This window comes from Ammospiza caudacuta, chromosome 31 (assembly GCF_027887145.1).
Source record: "Ammospiza caudacuta isolate bAmmCau1 chromosome 31, bAmmCau1.pri, whole genome shotgun sequence".
Classification (NCBI taxonomy): Eukaryota; Metazoa; Chordata; class Aves; order Passeriformes; family Passerellidae; genus Ammospiza; species Ammospiza caudacuta.
The window spans coordinates 570,602-594,069 of record NC_080623.1 but is presented as its reverse complement, the minus strand read 5'-3'; the positions used below and the strand labels follow the sequence as shown (position 1 = coordinate 594,069).

The following is a 23,468-nucleotide window of genomic DNA, read 5'->3' as shown; positions in this document are numbered from 1 at the left end:
CTGTTACGAGATTTATAGTCTCTGCAATTAAAAGGTGAACACACATCTGAAGTGCTAGACCCCACCACATGAGATTCATCTTTCTTCTTTCAGAAATGAAACCGTCACCATCTAGAGATACTCCTTTTGAGATACATCCTGAAAAACTAAGATCACAATAGTGTATAGAATCATGATGTAATAATTTAGAATAAAAATTGCTGATGAGTAAAAAAATTAGAAACAGAAACTGCTGAAAAAGCTGATGAGTACCCCTATAAATACCTGTAACCCTCAATTATCGGTGTGCAGTTGGAGGGAAAACTTCCCCCACTGTACCCAGCGCTGTATTGCTCATACTTTACCATATTAAATAATAAATTGATTGCTGCTTGAATATTAGCCTAGTCAAGCTTCTTATTCATAACATTAATACAGCATAACTTTCTGACAAAACACATATAATATTCATTTTAATATTCGCGAAAAGCCAATCATAAAATACGCATTTTTGCCACAGGAGGACTGGGCTCTCCCAGTTATTCCCTGTGCAGGCGTGACCCCCCCCTTCCCCTCAGAGCTCTCCCGCGCTGAGGGGCCGCTGCCGCTTCCCGCCCTTCGCGCCCGCCCTCAGCGGCCGCCGGGAGCTGGGGCCGCCCCGCCCGCCCTTTTATCGGAGCCATGGAGAAGGAAAACCGCTTTAAATTGTTCATGCCGCCGCGTCTGAGCGCTGGGCAGGTGTCTGCGGGCAGATCCCAGGTAAGTGCTCGGCCGCGGGGCCGCTGAGGGCGGCCCATATCACACCTTCCCCCCCCCCTCCCCCGGCTGCCCCTTCGGGCTGTGCTGCTCTGGAGGCCGCGGCTGAGGAGGGGACGGGGGGAAAGCGCAGGGGCCCTTCTCCGGGGACACGGGGACAGTGCTGGGCCCGGGGAGTGCCCCGGCAGGGCCCCGAGCTGGAGCACACACACACCTGCCCCTTGCTCCCAAAGAGCCCCGGGCTGGAACACACACACACCTGCCCCTTGCCCCGGGCTGGAGCACACACACACCTGCCCCTGTATAGGCCGAGACGGCTCCTGTGCTGGACTCATTTCTGTGTGTATGCCTAGTGTGGCACATGCACAGACATCTTTGGTTTGAATTTCAAAGACCTTTGTTGTTGTTATCTATCAAAACTGAAGGGAATCATCTTCTCAAGCATCCGCTCTGTGTTGTAAGTCCGTGTTTGATGTGGGTAATTCAGCCCAAAGAGCGAGCAGGGCTCTATCGCTGGCCGGGGTCTGTGTACAAATCACCAACGGGATGGGATTGCTGAGGAACTGACTTGAGCTGTTTTATTTTCCAGCATCAGTCTCATTACATGGTTATGACAGTGGGAAGATGCCAGCAGCTCACATCCCAGGCAGCTGACCAAGAACTTAATGTTACAACTTACTTTAAAAGTTTTTTGACCAGTCACACAAATCAAAAGCACATTGACAGTAGTTCAGTCCAAGCACTATAAGCACACGTACCTTTGGTTAAAACAATGCTTGCTTATTTTGAATACAATACCTGCTTTTAAGCCTTAAAGCAAAATGCACATAGCTCCATTATTAACCTTAAAACTTCCTAATATCTGGCTAGATAAACTTTTCTGTAACTTAGGGAGTTATTCTAGCCAAACGTTAATACACAGACCATTGTTCTATTTGTCCTTACTTTTCTACTTTTTACATTATTTTTTCTGCTGACCTATCTCATGGCTACTGCTTGGCTCTAATCCCAGTTCTGCTGTCTCTGAGGCTGCCTTTTGCAGCTTTCTGAAACCCCTCTGATTTTATGGATTCCCACAGGCCCCACTCAGATGCTCGCACTGGCATTGGTGTCTTGGTCTCACTAGATCAGGTGTGCAGTGAAAATGTACTGGCCCCACACTGAGTTACGGGAATTCCACAAGTTATTTTTTCATGTCGAAGCTCCTAATGAAGTATTTTGAGATTAGGGATGAGATATTCTGACAGCAGATGAGTTAGCTGTTTACAGGATGAACTTCTGTGACTTCAAAACCTTGTAAAAGGGTATTCTCATGCTGACACATAATCAGATATGGTTTAGAAGTGCCCTTGGAAGTAAAGCAAAAAAGAAATATCAACTACTGGTCTTGAAAAAAGTAATTTGTCTCCCTGAGTCCTTTGCCATGCAGCAGTGCCCAGACAGGCAGAAGCTGCTGAGTTCCCTGCATTGAAAGCTCCCCTTTGGCCACAGTCTATAAATCAAACTGCAGGACACCAACCGTTTGATCAACCACTGGGAAGTAAGAAGTGAGTTCCAAAGCCATTACCAATACCTTGGGCTTTGAAAATTGTAGGCAGCTGTTTTATTAATGATAAATTCTATTTTCACATCATCTGTAGGGATTTTTTTCCCTTGGATTTTACAATTCATTTTTTACAAATCTACCCATAAGGAACTAATTTTTTAATTTGTGCAGGGTTTTAATAGATGTTCAGATGATGACTTTAAGCTGCCATTCGATGTGTGGAGCCGTGGCGAAATCACTGATTCAGGTACAACTGGAATGTTTGCCATGCACCTTCTTTAGATTTTTATATATTGTCAAGTTTTAATTTTCATGAGTAGTCTCACAGTTCCATATCTGTAACTGTTAAATACAGTTTCACTGTTACTTGTTTTAGAAATACATTGATCAAAATCTCTTCATGTTTCAGATACAATTTCACAGCAAGTGAAACTTTGCTCTGAAGTAGATGAAGAGGTGAGCTAAGTATCAACTCTGCCCATCTAATTAATTCCTTGGGGTCTTTTGAATTTGTTCCCAAACAGTGCCTAAAGCATTATTCCGTAGATATTTTAGGGCTAAAGGGAGTAGTCAAAAGGGAATAATGTTTTCTGTCTCCTGTTTAAAGCTTAATAACTTGGAGGAGATATTTGTGATTTAGTGAACATGCCTGGAAACAAATCTTTAAAAATTAGGGTGATTGCAATATTGTTGTTGTTTTTTTCTTTGTTTGAAGTGCCTGCGAAGTCTATGAGCTTTATTTAGAGTAAGATTTAAACACTTAAGTATCCTTGTGGAACTGGTTCTGAATATTCTGTTGAGGGGCAGAAGGGTTGAAGTCAGAGTATTCTTTGGAAAACTGAAGTAGATTATCCCAATTGCCTTGTCTGGCTTTATTTTATCTGTAAAACAATGAATTCAGTGGTTTCCTCAAGCACTGTATTCTTCTCACAGTGTCTTTGCCAGCACATCTCTGCTTTAGCACAATTCAGTACAGCTCATTTTTTTTGCAATACCTTCTGTACTTTGCAGCTACAAAACACTGTTTGCTACCACAAAATAAAACACATTTCTTGTGCTCTCTCTGCTGATTTTCGTATTCCTGACAACTTTTTAGACTCTTTTAATCCTAAGCTATTAAAGTGCCATCAGGACTGTAACAAAAGTGTATTGCAGCCAAAACAAGGATGGTGTTTGGGAGTGTTGTAAGTGAACCAAAGGGCCCTTAGGGCTTGTGTGTTGCTCTCCCTGCCTCGACCACTGGCCCAGCACTGCTTGTAGGGCACTTTCAAGGTGTTCTAAGGGCACAAGGGTGGTGCTTTTCCTTCCTGCTCTGTGTGTGAGCAGAGAACTGCTGGGACACTTGGATATTTATAAATCCCTGGGTCCAGATGGGGTCCATGCCAGGGTGATGAGGGAGCTGGCAGATGAGCTTGCCAGGCCTCTCTCCATCATTTATCAGGAGTTGTGGCTCACTGGTGGGGTTCCAGATGATTGAACACTGGCCAGTGTGACACCCATGTACAAAAAAGGTAGGAAGGAGGATCCTGGTAATTCCAGGCCAGTCAGCCTGGCCTCAGTAGCAGGTGAGATAATGGAGCAGTTCATACTGAGTGCTATCACGCAGCACTCACAGCATGGCCAGGCTATCAGACCCAGCCAGCAGGTGTTTACCAAGGGTGGGTCATCTCTGACCAAGCTGGGCTCCTTCTGTGAGCAGGTGACCGCCTGGTGCATGCAGGAAAGGCTGTGGGTGTTGTGTATCTGGGCTCCAGCAAGGCCTTTGGCACTGTGTCCCACAGCACACTCCTGGAGAAGCTGCAGCCACGGCTGGGACAGGAGCACTCTGTGCTGGGCTCAGAACTGGCTGCATGGCCGGCCAGAGAGTGATGGTGAATGGTGCTGCATCCAGCTGGCAGCCAGGCACCAGTGCTGTCCCTCAGGGCTGTACTGGGACCAGTTCTGTTTAATATTTTTACAGACGACATGGATGAGGGCATCGAGTCCTTCATCAGTAAATTTGCAGAGGACACTAAGCTGGGAGCTTGTGTTGATCTATTGGAAGGAAGGAGAGCTCTGCAGAAAGACTTAGATCAGTTGGATGGATGGGCAGAGTCCAGCAGCATGAAGTTTAATAAGTCCAAGTGCTGAGTTCCACATTTTGGCCACAAAAATCCCCTACAACGTTCCAACCTGGGGACAGTGTGGCTGGACAGTGCTCAGGCAGAAAGGGCCCTGGGGGTGCTGGTGAATATGAGCCAGCAGTGTGCCCTGGTGGCCAAGAAGGCCAAGGGCTCCTGGCCTGGATCAGGAATGATGTGGCAGCAGGAGCAGTGAGGTCATTCTGCCCCTGTACTCGGCACTGCTGAGGCTGCACCTTGAGTGCTGTGTCCAGTTCTGGGCCCTCAGTTTAGGAAGGACGTTGAGATGCTGGAGCACATCCAGAGGAGGGCAACAAGGCTGGTGAGGGGTTTGGAACACAAGCCCTGTGAGGAACGTCTGAAGGAGCTGGGCATGTTCAGCCTGGAGAAGAGGAGGCTTAGGGGTGACCTTATTGCTCTCTACAGCTTCCTGCAGGGAGGTTGGAGCCAGGTAGGGTCGGTCTCTTCCACAGGGCAGCACTGACAGAACCAGAGGACACAGTCTCAAGCTACATCAGGGAAGGGATAGGTTGGATATTAGGAAAAAGATTTTCACCAAAAGAATAATAAAGCGCTGGAATGCTCTTCCCAGGGAGGTGGTAGAATCACCATCTCTGGATGTGTTTAAAAAAAGACTGGACATGGCACTTGGTGCTGTAGTTGAGGTGTCAGGGCAGGTGTCGATGATCTGAGAGGTCTCTTCCAACCTCATTATTCTGTGATTCTGTGATTCTGTGTGTGTCCATGGCAATATCACAGGTACTCTTGGGCAAAGTCTCTGAAGCTGCTTTTACTTAACTCAGCAGTGTCTGTCAGAAGGAGAGGACAGAAGTGGTGGGAAGAACCTACTAGAAGGAATTTTGGCTTCACTGATAATTCTGGCAAAACTTTTATTGATTTTGGTGGACTGAAGTTATCCATGTCTTTAGGCCCATCTATTTGGTGATGTCTGAAGGGGGTTTGGGATATTTAATTGTATTTGTTTCTCCTGTGTGCTTTGTAATGCCTTTTGATACATACATAGAGGATGCACAAAGATTTAAACTTGGACTCCTGATCATATCTAAGCTTATATCACCATCTGTGGAAAAATATTACTCTTGTGATGTTTCTAGGAGAGAAATATGTTATCTACAACAATATTAATTAGATATTATATACTATAAATTGGATAGTATTTGAGATTAAATTGTGGAACCTGTTTTAATAGAATCCAGAAACAATGAATGAATTGTTCTCAAAACTCTACAAAGAGGCTGAGAAGATCAAGCAGTGGAAACTGACTGTGGAAACTGAACTAAACCAGAAAGAAAGAAAACTCCAAGAGAATAGAAAGATTATTGAAGCACAGAATAAAGCCATTCAAGAACTGCAGGCCAGTATTGTATAGTGTACATTGAATAGATGAAGTTCAGTGTTTCCTGATTCAGTATGACACTATTATTGATACAATTAAATATTAAAGACTGTTGCAGTTTGGTTTGTGCCTTGAGAAAGTGATTATTTTGAGAAGTTGCAGGCACCTGTCCTGTGTGAGTGTGTGTATGAAGAATATACCTGTAAGTGTCTCATTTGCTGGTAAATTATTGTTCATTAATTACTGCATCTTTCATGAAAAAGATGACTCAGCATGTAATACCAGATAAAACAGACTTCTGTCTACTGATGCCCTAAATGACTGTTTCATGAGGGATTTGAGAAATCAAAGTGCATTTCTAATACATTTTCCAATAACAGTCTTTTTGCATTTGTTCCCTATGAAATCAGTTTGAAAATGGAAAACTCCATTTGAAACTGGAAGATGAGATATGTGAAAATAAAGATCTCTTGAAAGAGTAAGTAATAGAACCAAGTATATATTTTTGTGGTGGAAATAATCCATTTTCACATGGGCAGTTTTATGTAGCTGTTAAATATTGAAGGTCATTTCCATTGTTACTCCTTAGGTGCACAAAGTACTGTGCACTCCTGTGCAAACATGATATTTTTCCCTCCTTTAGAGCTGCTGCTTCGAGGCATCTGTGTAATCTGCTCAAGGAAACCTACACTCGTTTCACAGAGAAGACCAGCAAATGTAAATGCTTTTTTAGTTTTTATTTATCAGAGTAAATGTGCTTCTAGCTTGCTCTGAATTCACAAACAGAAGCAAGAAGAAGAAATTTCTCGTGTTGTTCAGAGAAGTTCTCCAGTTGAGATCGACTGGATGTGGCTCTCAGAATGAGAAGTGAATTTTAAGTGGCTCACAAAATTGGAAGTGAAGCCCCAGGTCTAACAGACTTGTGGTTTGTAATGCTAAATGCAGAGGGCTTTTGAAGGCAGTGAAATTGTTTGCTGCAAGGTTGCCAGCCTGGGAGCTCTTTGGGTGCCCAAACAGTGCTCCAGGTTTGAGGCAGTGCCCACAGCCCCGACTGGCACTGGAGCCACTGCAGGGCAGGGCAGGGCTCCCCAAGGCTGCTCAGCCCATTGAAGCTTTGCAGTCCCAGCCACACTCTGGGAATATATTCAGACATAAGAAGTGACACTTCATGCCTGTTTTTAGGCAGTAGAATCTACTCTAAATTCCCAGCACTCTGGAACAAATTTCCAGAGCTGACATTTCCATGTTTTCAGCCATCACACATTTGTGGGGAAAAAAGGTCTTAACCCCAAGGTATAATGAGTAACTGGAATTCTTCTCATGAAACTGAACAAGCCAAGACAGTTGGATAACCTAATGAAGTTTAAATTCTTGAGGTTTTAAAACATGTTCTTGATTGGGAATTTTACTTTATATGCAATTTAGAATTTTACTAACTTGATCGTGGATACTTAAGAAGTGTCTGTGTCTTTTTTGTCTTAATTCTAGAAACACTAGAATAGTTGGAATACACTTAATTCTAGAAACACAGTGCATAGATGTACTGTTCTTTTTTGATACCTGTTTCTGTTACTGTTCTCTTTTTAATTGTTTTCTATCAATTACAAAAGGGAAAGAAAAGAAGGAAAATATGGACATGGAGTGTTGCAATTTTATGACAGATCTGTGGTTATAGATTGCAGTTTATAAATACTAACAGTTTTGATACATTATTATTCAACAGCATTAATACTATAATAATTAATATGGTCACATAAGCTGATCCAGAATTACACTTTTCACAGAAAAAAATATCTTGGGAAGGAAATTTAAAAGCTGAGCTTGCTCAATGTTTCAATGAAATACACATTTTCCCTAGATTCTAAATTTTTTTAGATTGTAACTTTTGGCACCATGTTTCATAATGACTTATTTAATAAGAAAGGAGCTGATAATTCCTTTTTTAATTCATTATGCTGATTAAGTATTATGACTTGGGCAGCTGGCATTCTTGTTCAAAAGAAAAACTTTCTCCTATGTTCTTGCTTTGATAGATGAACAGGAAAAGGAAGCAACAATACAATTGTATGAGGAACTTCACAGCAACGTAGAAGTAAGTGACCAAGCTTGATGAAAGGAATGTGAGTTATGTGAGCTGAGCTGAGTGCCATGTTTATGTTGGGATACTGTTTGTATCCATCATGTGTGGGTATCATGTCATGTGTGATGCAGGAAGTTGGGTTTTCAATCCCTTTTCAAGAATTATTTTTGTGTTACATCAAACACATTCAATGGAGAAAGTGCAGCAGTGTGTGGGATGTAGATCCCTATGATCTGGGTGATGTGTGCGTAGTGCTGGGTCACTGCCACAACTTCTGGCTTCTTTTTGGGCTCTGTTTCACCTCCCTGCTGGTTCCTCAGAGTGGCTGAGGTGGGCAGCAGCCCCTGGAGAAGTTCCAGGGTTTCCAATATTGAACTTCAAATATTAAATTTTGTTTTTAGAGAATGACAGTGGCATTTGAAGAGCTTTGTGTGCAAGCAGAGAACGACAGACTGGAAATGAGTTTCAAATGTGAGAATTCTGTTTATTGAGTTTATGCAGCTGGCTCAGTTTTGTACTTCATAGCTTGTGTTACACACGCAGTGTCAGGGCAGGCAGATGTGAAGTGCTGGAATGGTGAGCAGCTCACACTGAGACACTGGGACCCTTCTTTTATTCATGCTGCCTTTGGTCACTGCCTGGCCGCTTCTGTTGCTGTTCCACTGGGCCAAATCTGAAACTTTATTTTTCAAACAGTCACTCAAAATTGAAGTTTTGTCTGTGAAGTACAGTCTAGAGATCAATATTTATTTCACATAGTTTGTTTATTTAAATGAGAATCCACTAGTGTATAGCTACAGAAACTTTAGCTAAATGCTCTCTCTCTGTATGTATAGCCTGCTATGTTCTTGTTTCATTTTCACATGGTCTTTTCTGTTTGTATTTTGATTATAAAATCAAACATTGCCTCAACAATTACTCTTGGAAAACAAATGGTAGAGCTGTAGAATTCCAAGCAATCTTAAAGTGGAAGTTGTATTGAACTTGGAGTATATTTCAGCTAGAATGTTAACTATGGATGTTACTGTATCTCCAAAGTAAAAGAAGAAGCGGAAAAAGTGGACAAGTTTGAGAAAGAATGCAGACTGGAAGTCAGCCAAAAGGAAAAGCAGGTTTGCTTATTTTACCAGCTAATATGTAGAGCTTTATTTGTGCCTAAAGGTGCAATGCAAGAGCCAAGAAGTGTTTCTGGGTATTAGTAAAAAAGACAAAATAATGTCTGAAGCTGCTTTTAAGTCAAATTCTGCTAAGTTTAATGATGTTTCAGTACCTTTAGTCTACTGGAATTGATGGTTTGATTTTGAATTGGAGAACATTTTGTTTAGAGTAATGTGACTTGATCAATATTTGGCTAAGATTGTATCTAGCCAAATATTATCTATCTATCTATCTATCTATCTATCTATCTATCTATCTATCTATCTATCTAATCTAACTTCAATGACAGCAAAATGTCTGCTTATCATAGCTGGGGTACAAATGAAAATTATTATCTGTCCCTTTTCCAGACTTCATGATGATATTTCCTGCATTTTTCTAGATTTCAGCTCTTACCATACAGAGAGATGAAAAAGATGATGTCATAAAAGACATCAAGGCTCAGCTGCAGACATCACAAAATAAGATTGCTGACTTAATGGAAGCAAAATGTAAGAGTTCTGCCTGCTGTATTTAAATGTAATTGTTTACAGAATTTCAATGTAGTTGTTTATGATTGTTTATTTATTATATGTAATTGTTTATTAGAAGCATAGGAAACAGGGCCATGATAGTCTTATTCTGTTGCTGGTTGGCAGCAGAATTTTGGGGCCTTGAAGGCCTTATTTTTGTTTGGAACAGGAGCTGCTCATGTGGGAGCAGGACTGGCAGGGCAGTTTTTAGGGTGAGTCAAGCAGTGAGAGCTTTTGAAAATTGCAAGGGGAAAATATGTTGCTTCAGTTTTGCAAATTTAAAGTCAGGTAGATGTCACTGAGGAAACTTACTTTTCAGAACTTACTTTTCAATATTTTAAGCCATCTATATTCAAATTTTATCTATCATTTTATAGTAGATGATGTCAGTACCATTGGTCTTTGTTACATTCTTTAAATGTATGTAATTTTCCATTTTTAGCAGCATTTTTTAGTAAATATCCTTTTTTTAACAATATAAACTTTTTTTTTTTTTGTTTAGTACATAATGAAGAAATGTTAAAGGAATCCCAGGTCAGTAAAGAACATTTGAGGGTAGAGCTGGAAGAGGCTAAAATTTCATTGCAAAAGGCAGAGGTACCCCTTACTTATAGCTTTACAGTAGAAATAGACTGGATGATCATTTGCATAAATAATTATGGATACTTTAGACACGAAACAGCTGTAGCTGTTTGTTGGAAAACATGTTTAGAAATGATATCATGTCTTGAAGGTTGCTCAGAAGAACTTGGAAACTGAATTCCAGACTACAGTGAAAACATTAATTCAGGTCACTGGAGAAAAGGAAGAGCAGGAGGAAGAATGTAAAAAAATGAAGGCTTTGCTTGCAGCCCTGACAGAGGAGTTTGAGACTTCTGTTGCCAATTTGAAAAGCTTGCTGCAAGAAGAGCAAAATAGGTAAATTAATGAGTTGAAATTCTAAGAGTGATCTTACAGGTTGCAGTCTATAACAAAACCAAGAACAATTGGAAATGAAGCTGAAATTTGGAGGTTTTTTTCACACAGTGGTCTAAATGCAGAGAATTTATGTAATTTTTTTTTTGTTTGCGATAGTTGATACTGTATAAAAAGTAAATTTTGCCCCCTTCAACTTGCATAATTCTGTCTTTAAAAAATACAGATTTCTGTAGATATATATTTGTTTACTTTTATGTCTACTGTTCTGAGGTTGTAAAACTGTAATTTGATGTGTGTTGCAGGCAGATAAATTATCTGCCTGTTAAAAGTTAAATGTTCTTAAAGTGCTTGTGGTAAGACTTTGTCTTATTGTCCTGTAAGTTTCAAATGCAGTGCTTTGTACTCTACATTTGGTATTTTTCATTTACCATTTTCCTAGATTAAAGAAATCTGAAGATGATTCAAAGCTGCTTACCTTGGAGCTCCAGAATAAATCTGCTGAACTGGGTAAGGCTTGTAGAAAGGCAGAAAATGAGCTGGGCAGTAATAAAAATGTTTTCTGCTCTTTTCTGGAAATGGACTGTCTCTAGTAGTTGAAGAAATGATTTTACAGTACCTGTACCTGTCAGGAATGCCTGGATTTATTTTTACTCAGCTGATCCCTTTTCTTTGGGGGTCATTGGTACTGGCAGCAGCCAAAGGGCAGTGCTGTGCACAGCTCCAATAGTCAGACCATTCATGCATGAATTCCTCTGCAGGTCATTTTGGTTTGCAGCGCAGAGCAGCAGCACTGCAGGTGCCAGGAGTGACTTCTGCAGCAGAGATAAAACCCTCCCATGGAGGTTTCTGTGACCCTCCCCATGCTGGAAGTGGAATGATGCTGGCAGGGGTTCTCTTTAAATATCATCAATTTGATACCCTGTGGTTTCTAGGGATGTGCTCCTTAGTCCCCAGAGTAAGAGCTCTGCCTTGCTGTTGAGAACTTGTAAAAAATACCAGAATTGTGACTGTGCACACAGAAACCATCTGGAAGTTAGTAACAACTGGTTTCCTTTCTCATCATATCCATCTGATACCTTCAGCAGTTCAGATTTTTTCTGGAACAATGCAGGTGCATCAATACTTGGAGAATACTCCAGTCTTACAGTCCATGGTTTATTTGAAGCTATAATTGTGGAAAACATAATAGGCTCTAAATTTTATTTAGGATAAATATTTAGCTTCTCTTCAGATATAGATTTGCTAATGTCTGAATCATCTTTTCAAATCTACATTTAGATTAAGTCATAAATTAGCTTTTCATTTTCTTCACTTAATCCAACAAGTTTTGAGAACTGGGTATTGCAAAAGGGTAAATGTTTTATACTGCCTGCTAATAATGAAAAATTATTCCTGTTCCATTAATTTTACATTCCATGTGCTGTAGAAGAGATGACTAAAGTAAAATGTGATAAAGAAGTGCAACTTGAAGAGCTGTCAGAAACTCTGGTAAATGTTCATTTTATTAATCTCATGGCATTTGCTCTTCATATGAAATTCCTCTTGCTTAGTAAGTATCTTAAATGCCATAAATAAACACCATCTAGTCTACCTTAACATTTCTACTAAACTTTCTCACACACAATTTCAGTGTTTTCTTTTAAGAACTTCTTTATCGCCTCTGTTTTTCTTGTCTCCCATGTTTTTGGTTTTTCTTGTCTCTTGTGCTTTTAGTTTTCCTTCTCAAGGTTTTTGATTATTTCTTCTTTGTTCATGCCCACTCAAATGCCACTCCCTCTGGATATAAAGTTTTCCCATTATTTCTTCCTTCCAGGAAGGTAATTAGCTCTGGCCTCTGTGAACCCTTCTGTGCTGTGACACAGGCCCATTTTCTGTCACAGAAGTCAAAGCTATATGAAATACACTCTTAACAGAAGTTTATTTTCATTATGATTTTATATTTAGAAGCCTAACAAGAATCCATATCAACTCAAGTTAAGATAGTGTGAAATCAGGTGTGTCTGCTTGTTGTTATAATCTGTGCATTGAGTGTTCTGTACTGAGTTTCACTCATTTTCTAAAATGGGCAAATTGGAGGACTTTGATTGAAGAAGAATCTTGAGGCTACTGTAGAAAATATGCAGAGAGAGAAAAATGTGGAGAGAGAAATGAAAATGCTCTCCAAATGAGAGAGGTCTGAAGTAGGGCAATAGTAACATATTTTTAGAAATAGTGAAGTTGCACATCATGAACTTGTATACAAGTTTATACATAAGAAACAGCACCCAGAGCAGGGTCCCACCCTAATTTTGCAGCCCAGGTAATGAAACTCACAGCAGGGGACAGACATGAACAGCACTGGTGTCACAGTTCACTGTCTCACGCCACTTCCAGATCCCAGCAGAGATTGGAAAGATGCAATCTAGATAATCCATGGCATGGATGTTGTTTGGTTCTTCTGAAAGCCTTGTGCTCTTAGCTCATGTCTGATAACCTCCAGCAGTTGGAGTTTGCACATGGATACTCAAAACTCTTCCTTTTCATTTTGCAGAAAGAATTCCATGGTTTGAAAGCACAGCTGACAAGTACAGCTGAGAAGGAACAAGATTATTTAAAGCAGCTTGTGACTCTGAAAACAGATCTTGAACAAGAGGCGTATGACCATTTTGAAAATAGAATATTTCATTAGTTTTGGTGTAATATAGAAGTTGCTTTAATCCACAGTGAAATGAACTATGATTGTTTTCTAATGGAAGTTTTGAACCACATATATGACATTATTTATATACTTACATTTCTAAATTCACCTTTCTCTATTTATATGTATTCTATGGCATATGTAGTTGTTCCATATCTCTCTGACTTATTTAACAAGAAGAGGAAGTTTCTGAATTCATTGTTAATCTTGCTTTAAAATACATCATCTTCACTAACCATTATATTTATATAAAAGTTGACTCTGATTTTCTTTCCTTCTTCTGTCACCTTTTTACATCTCTCTGACTCTGCTGCAAAGCTTATATTTGTAGATAAAGGCCTAGACTTCTTTCAGCATGGAATGACACTTGATAATGGGTATGTTTAATTTAAAAGGAGATTTCAAAATGCATCTTCTTATTCCTCTTGGCCATTTGTTTTAAATTAGGTTAAAGAATGAACAGCTAACAGTGTATCTCAGTAAGCTTTCACTAGAGAAAGAACAAACAGCACAAGAGAAAAATGCTGTGGCTGCAGAACTCAAGAAACTGCAAGAACAACAAGAGGCAAGTTGTAAACTTCCAGCTTTCTTGAAAGGACAATACTCAGTTTGACAAATGACTCAGTTTTGCAAATTAGATGATGAGCTGCAACATGACTTGGGTCTGTAGAGTACCTGAGCTACTTTTTGTATTTGAATTGGAAAGGAAGTGTATTTACACTTGTGAACAAGGCAGGTCTGTGTGCTTTGGATGGCTTTGAATTTTTTAAGAAGTCACTTTGAATTTTATTTCTTTGCTGACACATGGGTCTTTATTTAGGATAGTAAGAAAAAAGAAGACAATACAAAGCAGTTAGTTGAAAATCTAGAAGAGGCAAATAGCCAGCTAAGGCAAGTAAAAGCAAATATTATTAACTGATATTGTTAAAGGAAGTAGACTCAAATAGTTAGTTGTGTTCAAATGCTGCTTTCTGGGATTTTTTGATTAATGTTTTTCTAGATTACATAGCTAAACAGAAACTATTCAGAATTGCTGTTGGCCAAGTAGAAATTTTCTCAGATTAGAAATACCAATTGCTGCAGATACAATGTTTGCTGTCATTTTGTATTCCATAGTAAGAGCTGTCTTGTTTTGCATTAGACATCTCAGGTGTGAAGGAAATTCAAATGGAAGTTGAAGGTTATGGATGAAATGTGACAAGGCAAAACTGGATCAGAGTTACTCTCTGTATCCCCAGTTCAATAGGCAGCTCCCATGTTTCACAGCTGCATTGCAATAGTCCAGGTCAGGATGTATTTTTCTGGGGTTCCTGGAACATCTTCTCCTACTTAAAAGAAGTATGGACAGTTCACATATTGACTTACTGGGCCTGTTGCTGCATTTCAAGAACATTTTCATTGAGCAGCTTATGAAGTTCCCATCAACATTAGCATCTCTTTTTAGAAAATAAAATATGGGTTTATTAGAAGTACTGAAAACAAGTTAAAGGCAATATGTAAATATATACTAATGTTTGTTAATTTGGTACTTAGAAATGAACTGGAGTCTTTGAAGGAGAAAATGGCAAAGACAGGTGAAGAGATGAAAAGTACACTGGATGAAAGAGAAGAAAATGTATGTCCTGTGTCATGAAAATATCTTACAGAACCTGCAGGGCAGCATTCAATGTAAAATCTTTGTTGGGATTTTTTCTGCAGAGCTCTGCCTGGGGGATGTGATCTCTGCCAGAGGTTTCTTCTTTCCCAGCTGCTGCCAGCTGTGCCCTTGTGTGTCCACATGTGAGCCCTGGTATTTCAAAAGACAAGCACAGTCACTGGGATGTTCACTCTTTGCTGGAAGTTTAATATTAAAGATTTGTTTGTTTTCAGGCAAACAGAGAACCTGTTTTTCTGTTTTTCATATACCCACTCAGTGATGGATGGGCTCTGGATTAGCTTTTTATATGTATTGTGAGTTTGAGCTTAAATAGATACAAACATTTTTACTTTCTTTCTATTGGTTCAAAGCAACCTGGGGTTTTTAGCATTAGAATGGATTTCAAAATTTCATTGTAAAAGCCTAATATTTACAATTTTAATTTCAGGTTAAGAGAACTGAAAATGAAATTTCAAGAAAGGAAAAGCCATTGAAGATTGTAGAAAATAATTGGGAAAATTCATTTTTTCATGGATGTAGGGAACTTCATACAAGTGCATTTTTTAAATTGTGAAAATGCTGGGGGTTTTTTTCTTCTTCTTTCTTAATTCCATAACCACTAAGGAACTGGTTCACTGCTGTTAATTAACATCTTGTGGTACTTTATGGCTAAAACTCTGATTATTCTAACATGTCAGCTGGTGTTTCAGTCCCATTGGAACAAACCAGACTGGTGCAAGGGCAGATTTGAGAACATTTACAGGAATTGCTCACATAGGGAGTCATTTGTTGAACTTACTAATTCACGTCTGAAATATCTCTTTCAGATGAATAATCTGAAGAAACAGGTGGAAAATAAAACCAAATGCATGGAAGAGTTGCAACAGGAGGTGTGTAGAGATTTTAAATGTCACAAATACATAAACACATTATACTTTGGATTGCCTTTTCAGCAGGTTTGTGTCTGCTGTGATGTCTTTAGATACACCTATGTAATTTAAAAATTCTCCTTTTTTATCCTAACCCTGAGCAAACTAGGGAGTCAGCTTTGGAATCACTTGATTTGTGTAATGAGCCTTAATTTGAAAAAAGCAATTACAAAAATAATATCTTTAATAAACTTCTACTCTTTTTCATTTAGTGCATAGTGTTATTTATGTACTTGTATGAGTATCTCAGTTATCACTAGTAGAAAAGAATTCTGCACTAGCACAAATTGTATAAACTTCAGTGTAAAAATAAATAACTTGTATTTTTGGTCATGACATCTTCACACCTTCTGTCAGCAGCATCTTAGTTTTAATTCCCATTCTGCTCCTCATTTGTTATTCCCTGCTGCTGCTCAGGAGGAGCCTTTCTTAAGGCCATGAAGAAACAGTAATTATCACAGAAATTAGCTGAACATTCATTTGTTTGAAGAATTGTTCTGGAACCTGAGCTGCACAGCAGAGAGTTATTTGCCTGATGAAAGCTGGAATTTCTTGATGCAGTTAAACCATGACATAATTCTATGAACTTATTAAGATAAAGTGCTTGTTTCGTTTTATTTCAACAGAATAAGGTGCTGAAAAAGAAAATTACTACAGAAAGCAAGAAAAGCAACACTTATGAAGGGAAGGTAGGTTTAAATAACATCATGTAGAAGATGAGGTGAGTGTTTTAAGTCCCAGTGTAAGTAATGATAATACTTGTTAAATACATTCTGAGCTGGTTTATGGATCTAGGATACAGACTTTGCAGGAATGAGCTCATAGTTTTTAGAAGATGGTTCCATTTTAATCATTCGGCACTGGCTATTGGACATTTAAGAGATGGATTCAAATTGCAATTATGATGCTTCTAATCTGTTCCTTACCTTTTTTTTCTTTTGTTGATAGTGGACTGAACAGGGTTCAGCAACCTCATTGTAACAGAAAAGCATTTAAAAGACATATATATACATATATATATATATATATTACTCTTTTTAGTGTGTTCTTTAAATGTGTTCTGCAGTGGCAATCCCTCTGATGGGAATATTGTGTCCAGCTTTGGGTACTGCACTTGAAGAAAAGTGGAGTTTTTTGAGGATATTCATATGATAAACTTAAAAGGAAAAACTGTAATCAAAATGCCCAGCTGGGAGGAAAATGTACCATAAAACCTGTGAAAATCTGATACAGATTTACAAGAGAGAAGAAACAAACATCTGTGTTTGTTTTTTCCTGAGGCATTCAAAGCATTTAGGGTGACTGCTTAGGGCAGTCTTCCCCATTGTGCTGTTGCCATTGTTCCTTTGAGTATTTTCTAACTCACTTCAGGCCAAAGTTCAACTCTTTATTAAAAAAAAACCCCTGAACTTTTAAATAGGAAACACTTCAATCATACCTGAAAAGTAACAGTGTTTGTGCTCAAAAATAAGAGGTAAGAAAAAATCATCAACATAGTAATTACTAAATAAATAACAGCAGCAATTCTGCATTCTCCAAAGGTGAATAAATTGCAGTTAGAGATGGAAAATATAAACAAGCAACATAAGGAAGAAGTTGACATCTATAAAAAAGACATAGAAACAAGAAAAGTAAATGAAAATAAACTTCGTGAAGAGGTGAGAGGTGTTAATTTTTACTGCAATTTATTTTTTTTTTAATTTAAAATGTTTTTATGAAGATTTATTGGCCAGAGTCCTTGCTCATATTTCAGTCTTATTAACATAAATGGAACTTGTTGTGAATCCCTGTGAACAAAGCTTTAGTACTGTTAGGTGCTTAGGTTGAAGTATTTGAATATGTCTTTGAAAATGAGAACTCAATTAAAAATTCTTTCTTTCAAGATATAGTTCAAAGAAATTCCACCCTTGGTGTAAAGTCAGCCCAGTTAAATTAGATTATAACTTCTCCCACATTAGTATTTTTCTGCCCACACATTTTTTGATGGCAATGCTAAGAAATGTTAGGGCAGAGTGCTTGAAATGGCCTTTTGGTTTGGAGTGAGCTTGCCTGCCATGGCTGTACCTTTGATCTTGCCCATGTAAACAATCTGCAGAAAAGATGAGGCATTTGAAAGGGATCTTAAAAGCAAATAAAGCCCAAGTGGGACTGCAAACTTTGTACCCACAGGGGGAAGAAGAAATTAAGATTTAAAAAAAAATATATTGTTATGTTGATGAATGAAATGCAATTTATTACTGACAGGTAGAAAAGATGAGGTTGCTTTGTGATGAAACTGCAATGATACAGAGAGAAACTGATGCCAGATGTCAGCACAAGATAACTGAGATGGTGGCACTGATGGAAAAGCACAAGGTCAGAGATTTTCCTGCTTCCTGTGGTTTGCAATGTGTGATACCATGTCAATACCATGTTTATAACTTGTGACACCACGTTAATGACCTTTCAAAAGCAGAAACAGGCCTGAGTCTGGGAAAAGGAAGCTGAACACATGCTGGACTTTGCATCATCTAAAATCAAATTCATTGAAGATTTTGAAAAGATTCCTATGGGCAGATAATTCCGGTCATCTAAACTTCTGGGATTTTTAGATTTTTTTTCAATTCAGGCTTCCTTTGATACCTGTGAATGCAATATTTTTCAGTATCAGTTTGGCCTCTTTCTCAGAGGTTACCTAGTGACTGTCAGCAGTTTAGCCTGACACATTTTAGTTTACCTTTCTATTCCTCATTTTGCAATATCTTTAGCAGATGCATTAATAAAGATGGCACAGCTGGCTCTTAGTGCTGAGCACATGTTGCTCCACAGAAATAAAGCACTCTCTGCCAGTCCACAAAATAATATTTGAATTGAGCATTTTCTGTTTTACAGTTTGTGCAGAAGCATCAACGAATCTTTTCTTTCTGAATCTTAAGAGCCTGGTTTGAAAAAATGATGTTTTAAGACTGGATAACTCCATAATTGTAACATTTAGTCACATGTTTTGAGTTTGTTGTTGGTTTGGTTTTTTTACCACAGAATGAATATGATAAATTGGTTGAAGAAAAAGATGCAGAGTTAAAAGTATACAAAATGAAACAGCAAAAGCAGATATCATCAGAAAGAGCACTGGTAAGGAGTACTTTGCAATGGTCAATAATTCAGTGAAGGGGCTGATGTCCTTGTGGAGTGGTTTTATACTGGCTAAGTGCCAGGCACACACAAAAAAACATTCACTCATTTTTCTCTGCTGTAGTTGAGCAGTGGAGGGGAAAGAAAAATTCAGAGACTGAGTTGAGATAAAGATTAGGAGAAAAACACTTTGAGGGTAAAGCAGATTCAAACTTAAATAGTATAAAAAAAATATTATTAATAGAATTAAAAGTGAGTAATGAGAATTAAAATAAACCTTTAAAACACTTTTTTTTCCCAATCCCTCCCTCTTGCCCACCCACAGCACAGAGAGACAAAAGATGTGATTTTCAGTCAGTGTGTGACTTCTAAAGATCTTTTTTCAGTTTGCTTCAAAAGTTTCTTTTCCTGCTGTGCTCTGGGGTCTTTCCCACCAGAGACAGTTCTCTGGGAACTTTTCCAGTGTGGTTTGAATTTTTACTAGTAGCAATCCCACCCAACCTGCTGCACCAGATCTTATTCTGGGCACTAAAAACTCAAAATGTTTCTAAAAAGAAATTGGAGTAGCAGTGTGTTTGTGTCTGCTCCTCCAGGTAGTGGGTCATGTTCTGACTCCCCACTTTGAATAGGAAACTTTTGTTTTAAATATTTAGATTGTGCCCTCTCACCCCTGTTCTCCCAAGGGTTTTAAGGTATTACCTTGAACACTTCTGATCAAGTACCTGTTTCTAACAGTGCTTCAGTCTTTTTTAAACAAGCTAAAGCAAAGCTTCAAGTATAGGGCTGAAAAGCAAATAGAATTATCTTGTGTACCTAATGAGTGTCCCTGTTAATTAGTCCCTGTCTCACTTGGGACTGTTCTGGGCTGTGCATAGTTAACCCTGTCCTGTATTTAATGGTTTGTAGGAAAATGAGCTGTCATGTTTGAAAAAGGAACTGTCCTCCCTTAAGGAACAACTGAAAGCAGAAATGGAAGAAAAGGTGGAGTTTTTTATTCCCTGAGCAGTGGGCGTGAGAGGTGTGGCCTGGGCTTGTGCTGTGGGAAGAGCTGGATTAGAAATGAAACTGAACAGAAAAATAGTGACTTTGGAATGCTGGGGTTGTGCTAAATCTGGTCATATTTTTGTGTGAACTTTGTAGCAGTCTGTGATTATAGACTGTGCTCTGTCATTACACCAAGAACATTTTTAACAACTGAAATCAAATAAATATTTCCTTGCTGTCACATAACTCTTTTGTAGGAGAATTTCGTAAAAGAGCACTCTGGCAGTATGATTCCTGAAAGTGAAAAGAAACACAAGGTAACTTGAACTTTTTAATTGCTTTTAGAATTTGGGAGTGTTTATATGTGTAGAATCAATTGAAATGCCATGACAATGACATGTTTATTTGCATTCAACAAAAGACATTGGAATGCTTTTGACTTCAAACTTTTTAAATTATAGAAAATACAGACTTATGTTCCTGGTACTCCTAAACCTTGTTTAGATCTATACAGTGAATCTATTCATGTAAAAAATAGAAAGTCTCCAAATTATATTCCTAAAATTAAAAAGATAAAAGTAAAAATAAAAAATGTGTTCTTCTGAACAGGAAGCCCCTTGGGCAGTCCAACATTGAAGTTTTGTAACTCCTAACAGTGAATTTTTCTGGTTGCATTTTTCTACCTGTATTTCTTACTTCTCTGTAGATGATTTTTTTTTTTCCCCTGGGATAAGAAGGGATTTTAAAGGGTCACACCATTCCATGGAGATATTAGAGAGCAGTTTCTGGAAGGGCTCCCAGTGTGTAATTTTTCTTGCTCAGTTGTTGATTTTTTTATTCTCTACAATTGTTTTACTTATATTAAAAGTGTCCATTTGTAAAGGCACTTTTCCTCTATGGAAGAGAAAAAAGCTGATATAGCTGTAAAAATGGTCAAAGTATCAAAGTAGTCCTGACTGCAGAACTCACCCTTCTTCCTGTCAGGAGTTCACTTGTGGTTTTCATATTGGAACAATGGAATCCAGCAGCATTTTGATGTTATCTGTCAAAAAAAGGGTTGCACTGGACCATTCAATGCTTCTCAGTTTAACTTCTAATGAAAAAACTATTTTAAGTAACACCAATCTTGATATAGCTATCAGTCTTTCTCTGGAAGCCTTTTCCTGCAGTTTTGTTTGTTCCCATTTTCTTTGATGTTTGATAGAGTCCAATGGAGTGGCTACAGTTCAGAATAACCTAAATTTCTGCAGATAAGCATGGGGAACTTAAATACAATGTGCCATGAAACTCAGCTCTTCCATAGCTTCCCCTTCATTCTCCTCATTTGGCAACAAAAATAGTATAAAAAATGATATTTATACCCCACCCCACTTTGTTTGGATCTTTGCTCCATGTTTGGATGGAAAGATCAGAGTTCCACCATTTCTCTCAGGTGAATTCTTGGACACTCAGACTGTAAACTGGGTCCTGAGTTTGGCTTTAGATTCCATACTTACCCCATAAAATATAATCTAAAAAGAGAAACATTTTCTTTCCCAGACATATGTTATAAAGACTCCTCCAAGGGATAAAATGCAGAGTGGAAGAAGCACAAACCTGCCTGCAGAGCAGAGCAGCAGGAAAAAGCAGAAAGTGCTTGTGCAGCTGGACACTCAGTCAGACAGCTCTGAGCACACTGACCTCCTGGTAAGAGCCAGAGAACAAATCATGTGCTGAGCAGCTCTTTGTGCTCACTGCTGGGGCTGAGAATGGAAATAAAGAGTTTGGGCTTCCACATTCAAGCCAATATTTATGTGTATATTTTTAATTTATTGGTTCTTTCTGGAATTGTAGCTGTATGTACATAATTAACATTCTTTTTATGGAACTGTTAAGCCTCATAATGACATCTTAACTTTTTTTTTCATAGTTTAATATCCTTAGGGGGAAAGAAAAAGTATTTTTAATATAGTGTGACTAAGTAACTTTCAATTTAACTTTTAACTTTTAATTTAATAGAGCATAGTCTCGGAAGAAGAAATGTTTAAAAATTTGTACAAAGATTATCCACAAGCTTCACAACTACATTCCACAGCACCAAAAAAGGTATGTTAGCCTTTCCTAAGATTAAACCAAGCAGTTAATCAGATTGTTAACAGAAACTAAAGGATGGCTTTATTTTCCTTCCTAGAGCCCAGCTCCATGCAGTGTGCAATCTCCAGGCTCTGCTCTGAAACTCAAAACCATGAGGAGAATGCGCGAGGCAGGCTGGACTGCCCTCTCCAAAATGGACAGGAAAAGGAAAATTAAAGATGCTGTAAAGCTCTTTGCTTAAAATGCAGAAATATCCAGTGCCCTGGCATTTCTTGCAGGGCTGTTTTTCTCTCAGAGTTAGTGATTTGTTGCATTTTTCTGTCATACTCAGTGTGTTTAATACTATGTTCATTCCTTTACACAAATAAACTTTAGAGATCCATAACTGCAACCCCTGCAGAGCATTTTGCACCTTTCCTCCCTTGTGCTTCAAAATGTTGGGAAAAAAATTGGCCAGTTTTAAATTTGGAAATAAATAGAACTACATAGAAAGTTGTTTCAAAGCTGTTTCTAGCATTAGAAATTCTAGTTTTAAATAACTTCTGTTCTTTTACATTTACTCTGTTTCTCTTAACACATAAATACTTAGTGGAGAAAATGTAGCTGTTAAATGAATGTTCTTTTACTGAAGTCCACTTGCTTTTTCCTGCATTTTAATGGCTGTTAGACCGGTCTTTTAGATTTTTTTATTTTCAGTATGTTAAAATGGTTTTGAAACTTCTACAATTTCAGTAGAATTACTTGTATTTAAAAAGATTTCAGCTTCATAAGGAGTAAAATATGCATGTTATAAGATTGTGAAGACAATGTTAAGATGCCATTAAATTGTTTATCTGAAATATAAAGTGTGGGACTATTTGTTGTTGCTTTACATATTTGAACACAGACAGAAATCACCCACTGGGCCTTCCTAGGGACCAGCACAAGTACAAGGATAGTTTAGAACATCTATTTCTGTATTAATCCTTGATTAATCTTGGTTTCACAACAATGACAAACCCTACTTCAGAGCCTAGACATAACAAGAAAACTACAAGTACATCTTAAAATATCATGAAAAATCAAAAATCCCAAATGCAGCTGAAGTGGGAAGCAAAACATATGTTTTATTATTTTTGTGTAGTCTTAGGGATAGGCCAGTAGTTTGGGTTCCTTATGTTGAGCTGTTGAGCAGTGATGCAAATGAGATTTGTTATTGTACGTAGCTAACAAATATTGTGCAAAGACCTGGAAGAATATGCTGTGCTTTCCCCATGAGCACCTGAAAGTGAAAAATGAGAAGTTTGTACTGCCCACTTCTAGACTCAAACAGTAACTAATCAATTAGAGCCTTGGTATTTTTTAGGGACATGAATCCATGGTGTATCACATAATTCTCCTGATCCTGTGAGTGTGTCCTGTGAGGTGCTGTGTCAATCACCTGAAAAAGTACAAAAATATTGCCAGCAACACTGCAGAAAGCTTGCAGGAAATGCAAACAGCAGGGAAGGGTGTAAAATCACATCTGCCCCTTTCTGTGCCTGTTTTCATTAATGGATGAGGGTGCCCTGCTTGTGGCCATGGCAGCAGTGCACGGCTCCATCTCTCCTGTCTCTCTCTCTGGCCTCAGGCCCAGTTCCCTGGAGCACCCAG

At 38.4% G+C, this 23,468-nt stretch overlaps 1 protein-coding gene across 1 annotated transcript; it reads left to right on the top strand.

Moving 5' to 3' along the window:
• The first annotated feature begins 629 nt into the window (after positions 1-629).
• Positions 630-22,656, top strand: LOC131569846 (synaptonemal complex protein 1-like). The gene is made up of 28 exons (XM_058822148.1): positions 630-738; positions 2,453-2,528; positions 2,691-2,737; positions 5,612-5,776; positions 6,169-6,236; positions 6,402-6,475; positions 7,792-7,850; positions 8,240-8,309; positions 8,877-8,950; positions 9,379-9,487; positions 10,011-10,042; positions 10,242-10,426; positions 10,866-10,933; positions 11,853-11,914; positions 12,957-13,060; positions 13,551-13,668; positions 13,924-13,994; positions 14,637-14,718; positions 15,567-15,629; positions 16,295-16,357; positions 17,210-17,326; positions 17,913-18,023; positions 18,687-18,779; positions 19,686-19,760; positions 20,021-20,080; positions 21,303-21,449; positions 21,762-21,848; positions 21,934-22,656. The coding sequence occupies exons 1-28, from the start codon at positions 661-663 to the stop codon at positions 22,075-22,077; spliced, it is 2,502 nt and encodes an 833-aa protein (XP_058678131.1). The 5' UTR covers positions 630-660; the 3' UTR covers positions 22,078-22,656.
• Positions 22,657-23,468: the final 812 nt, after the last annotated feature.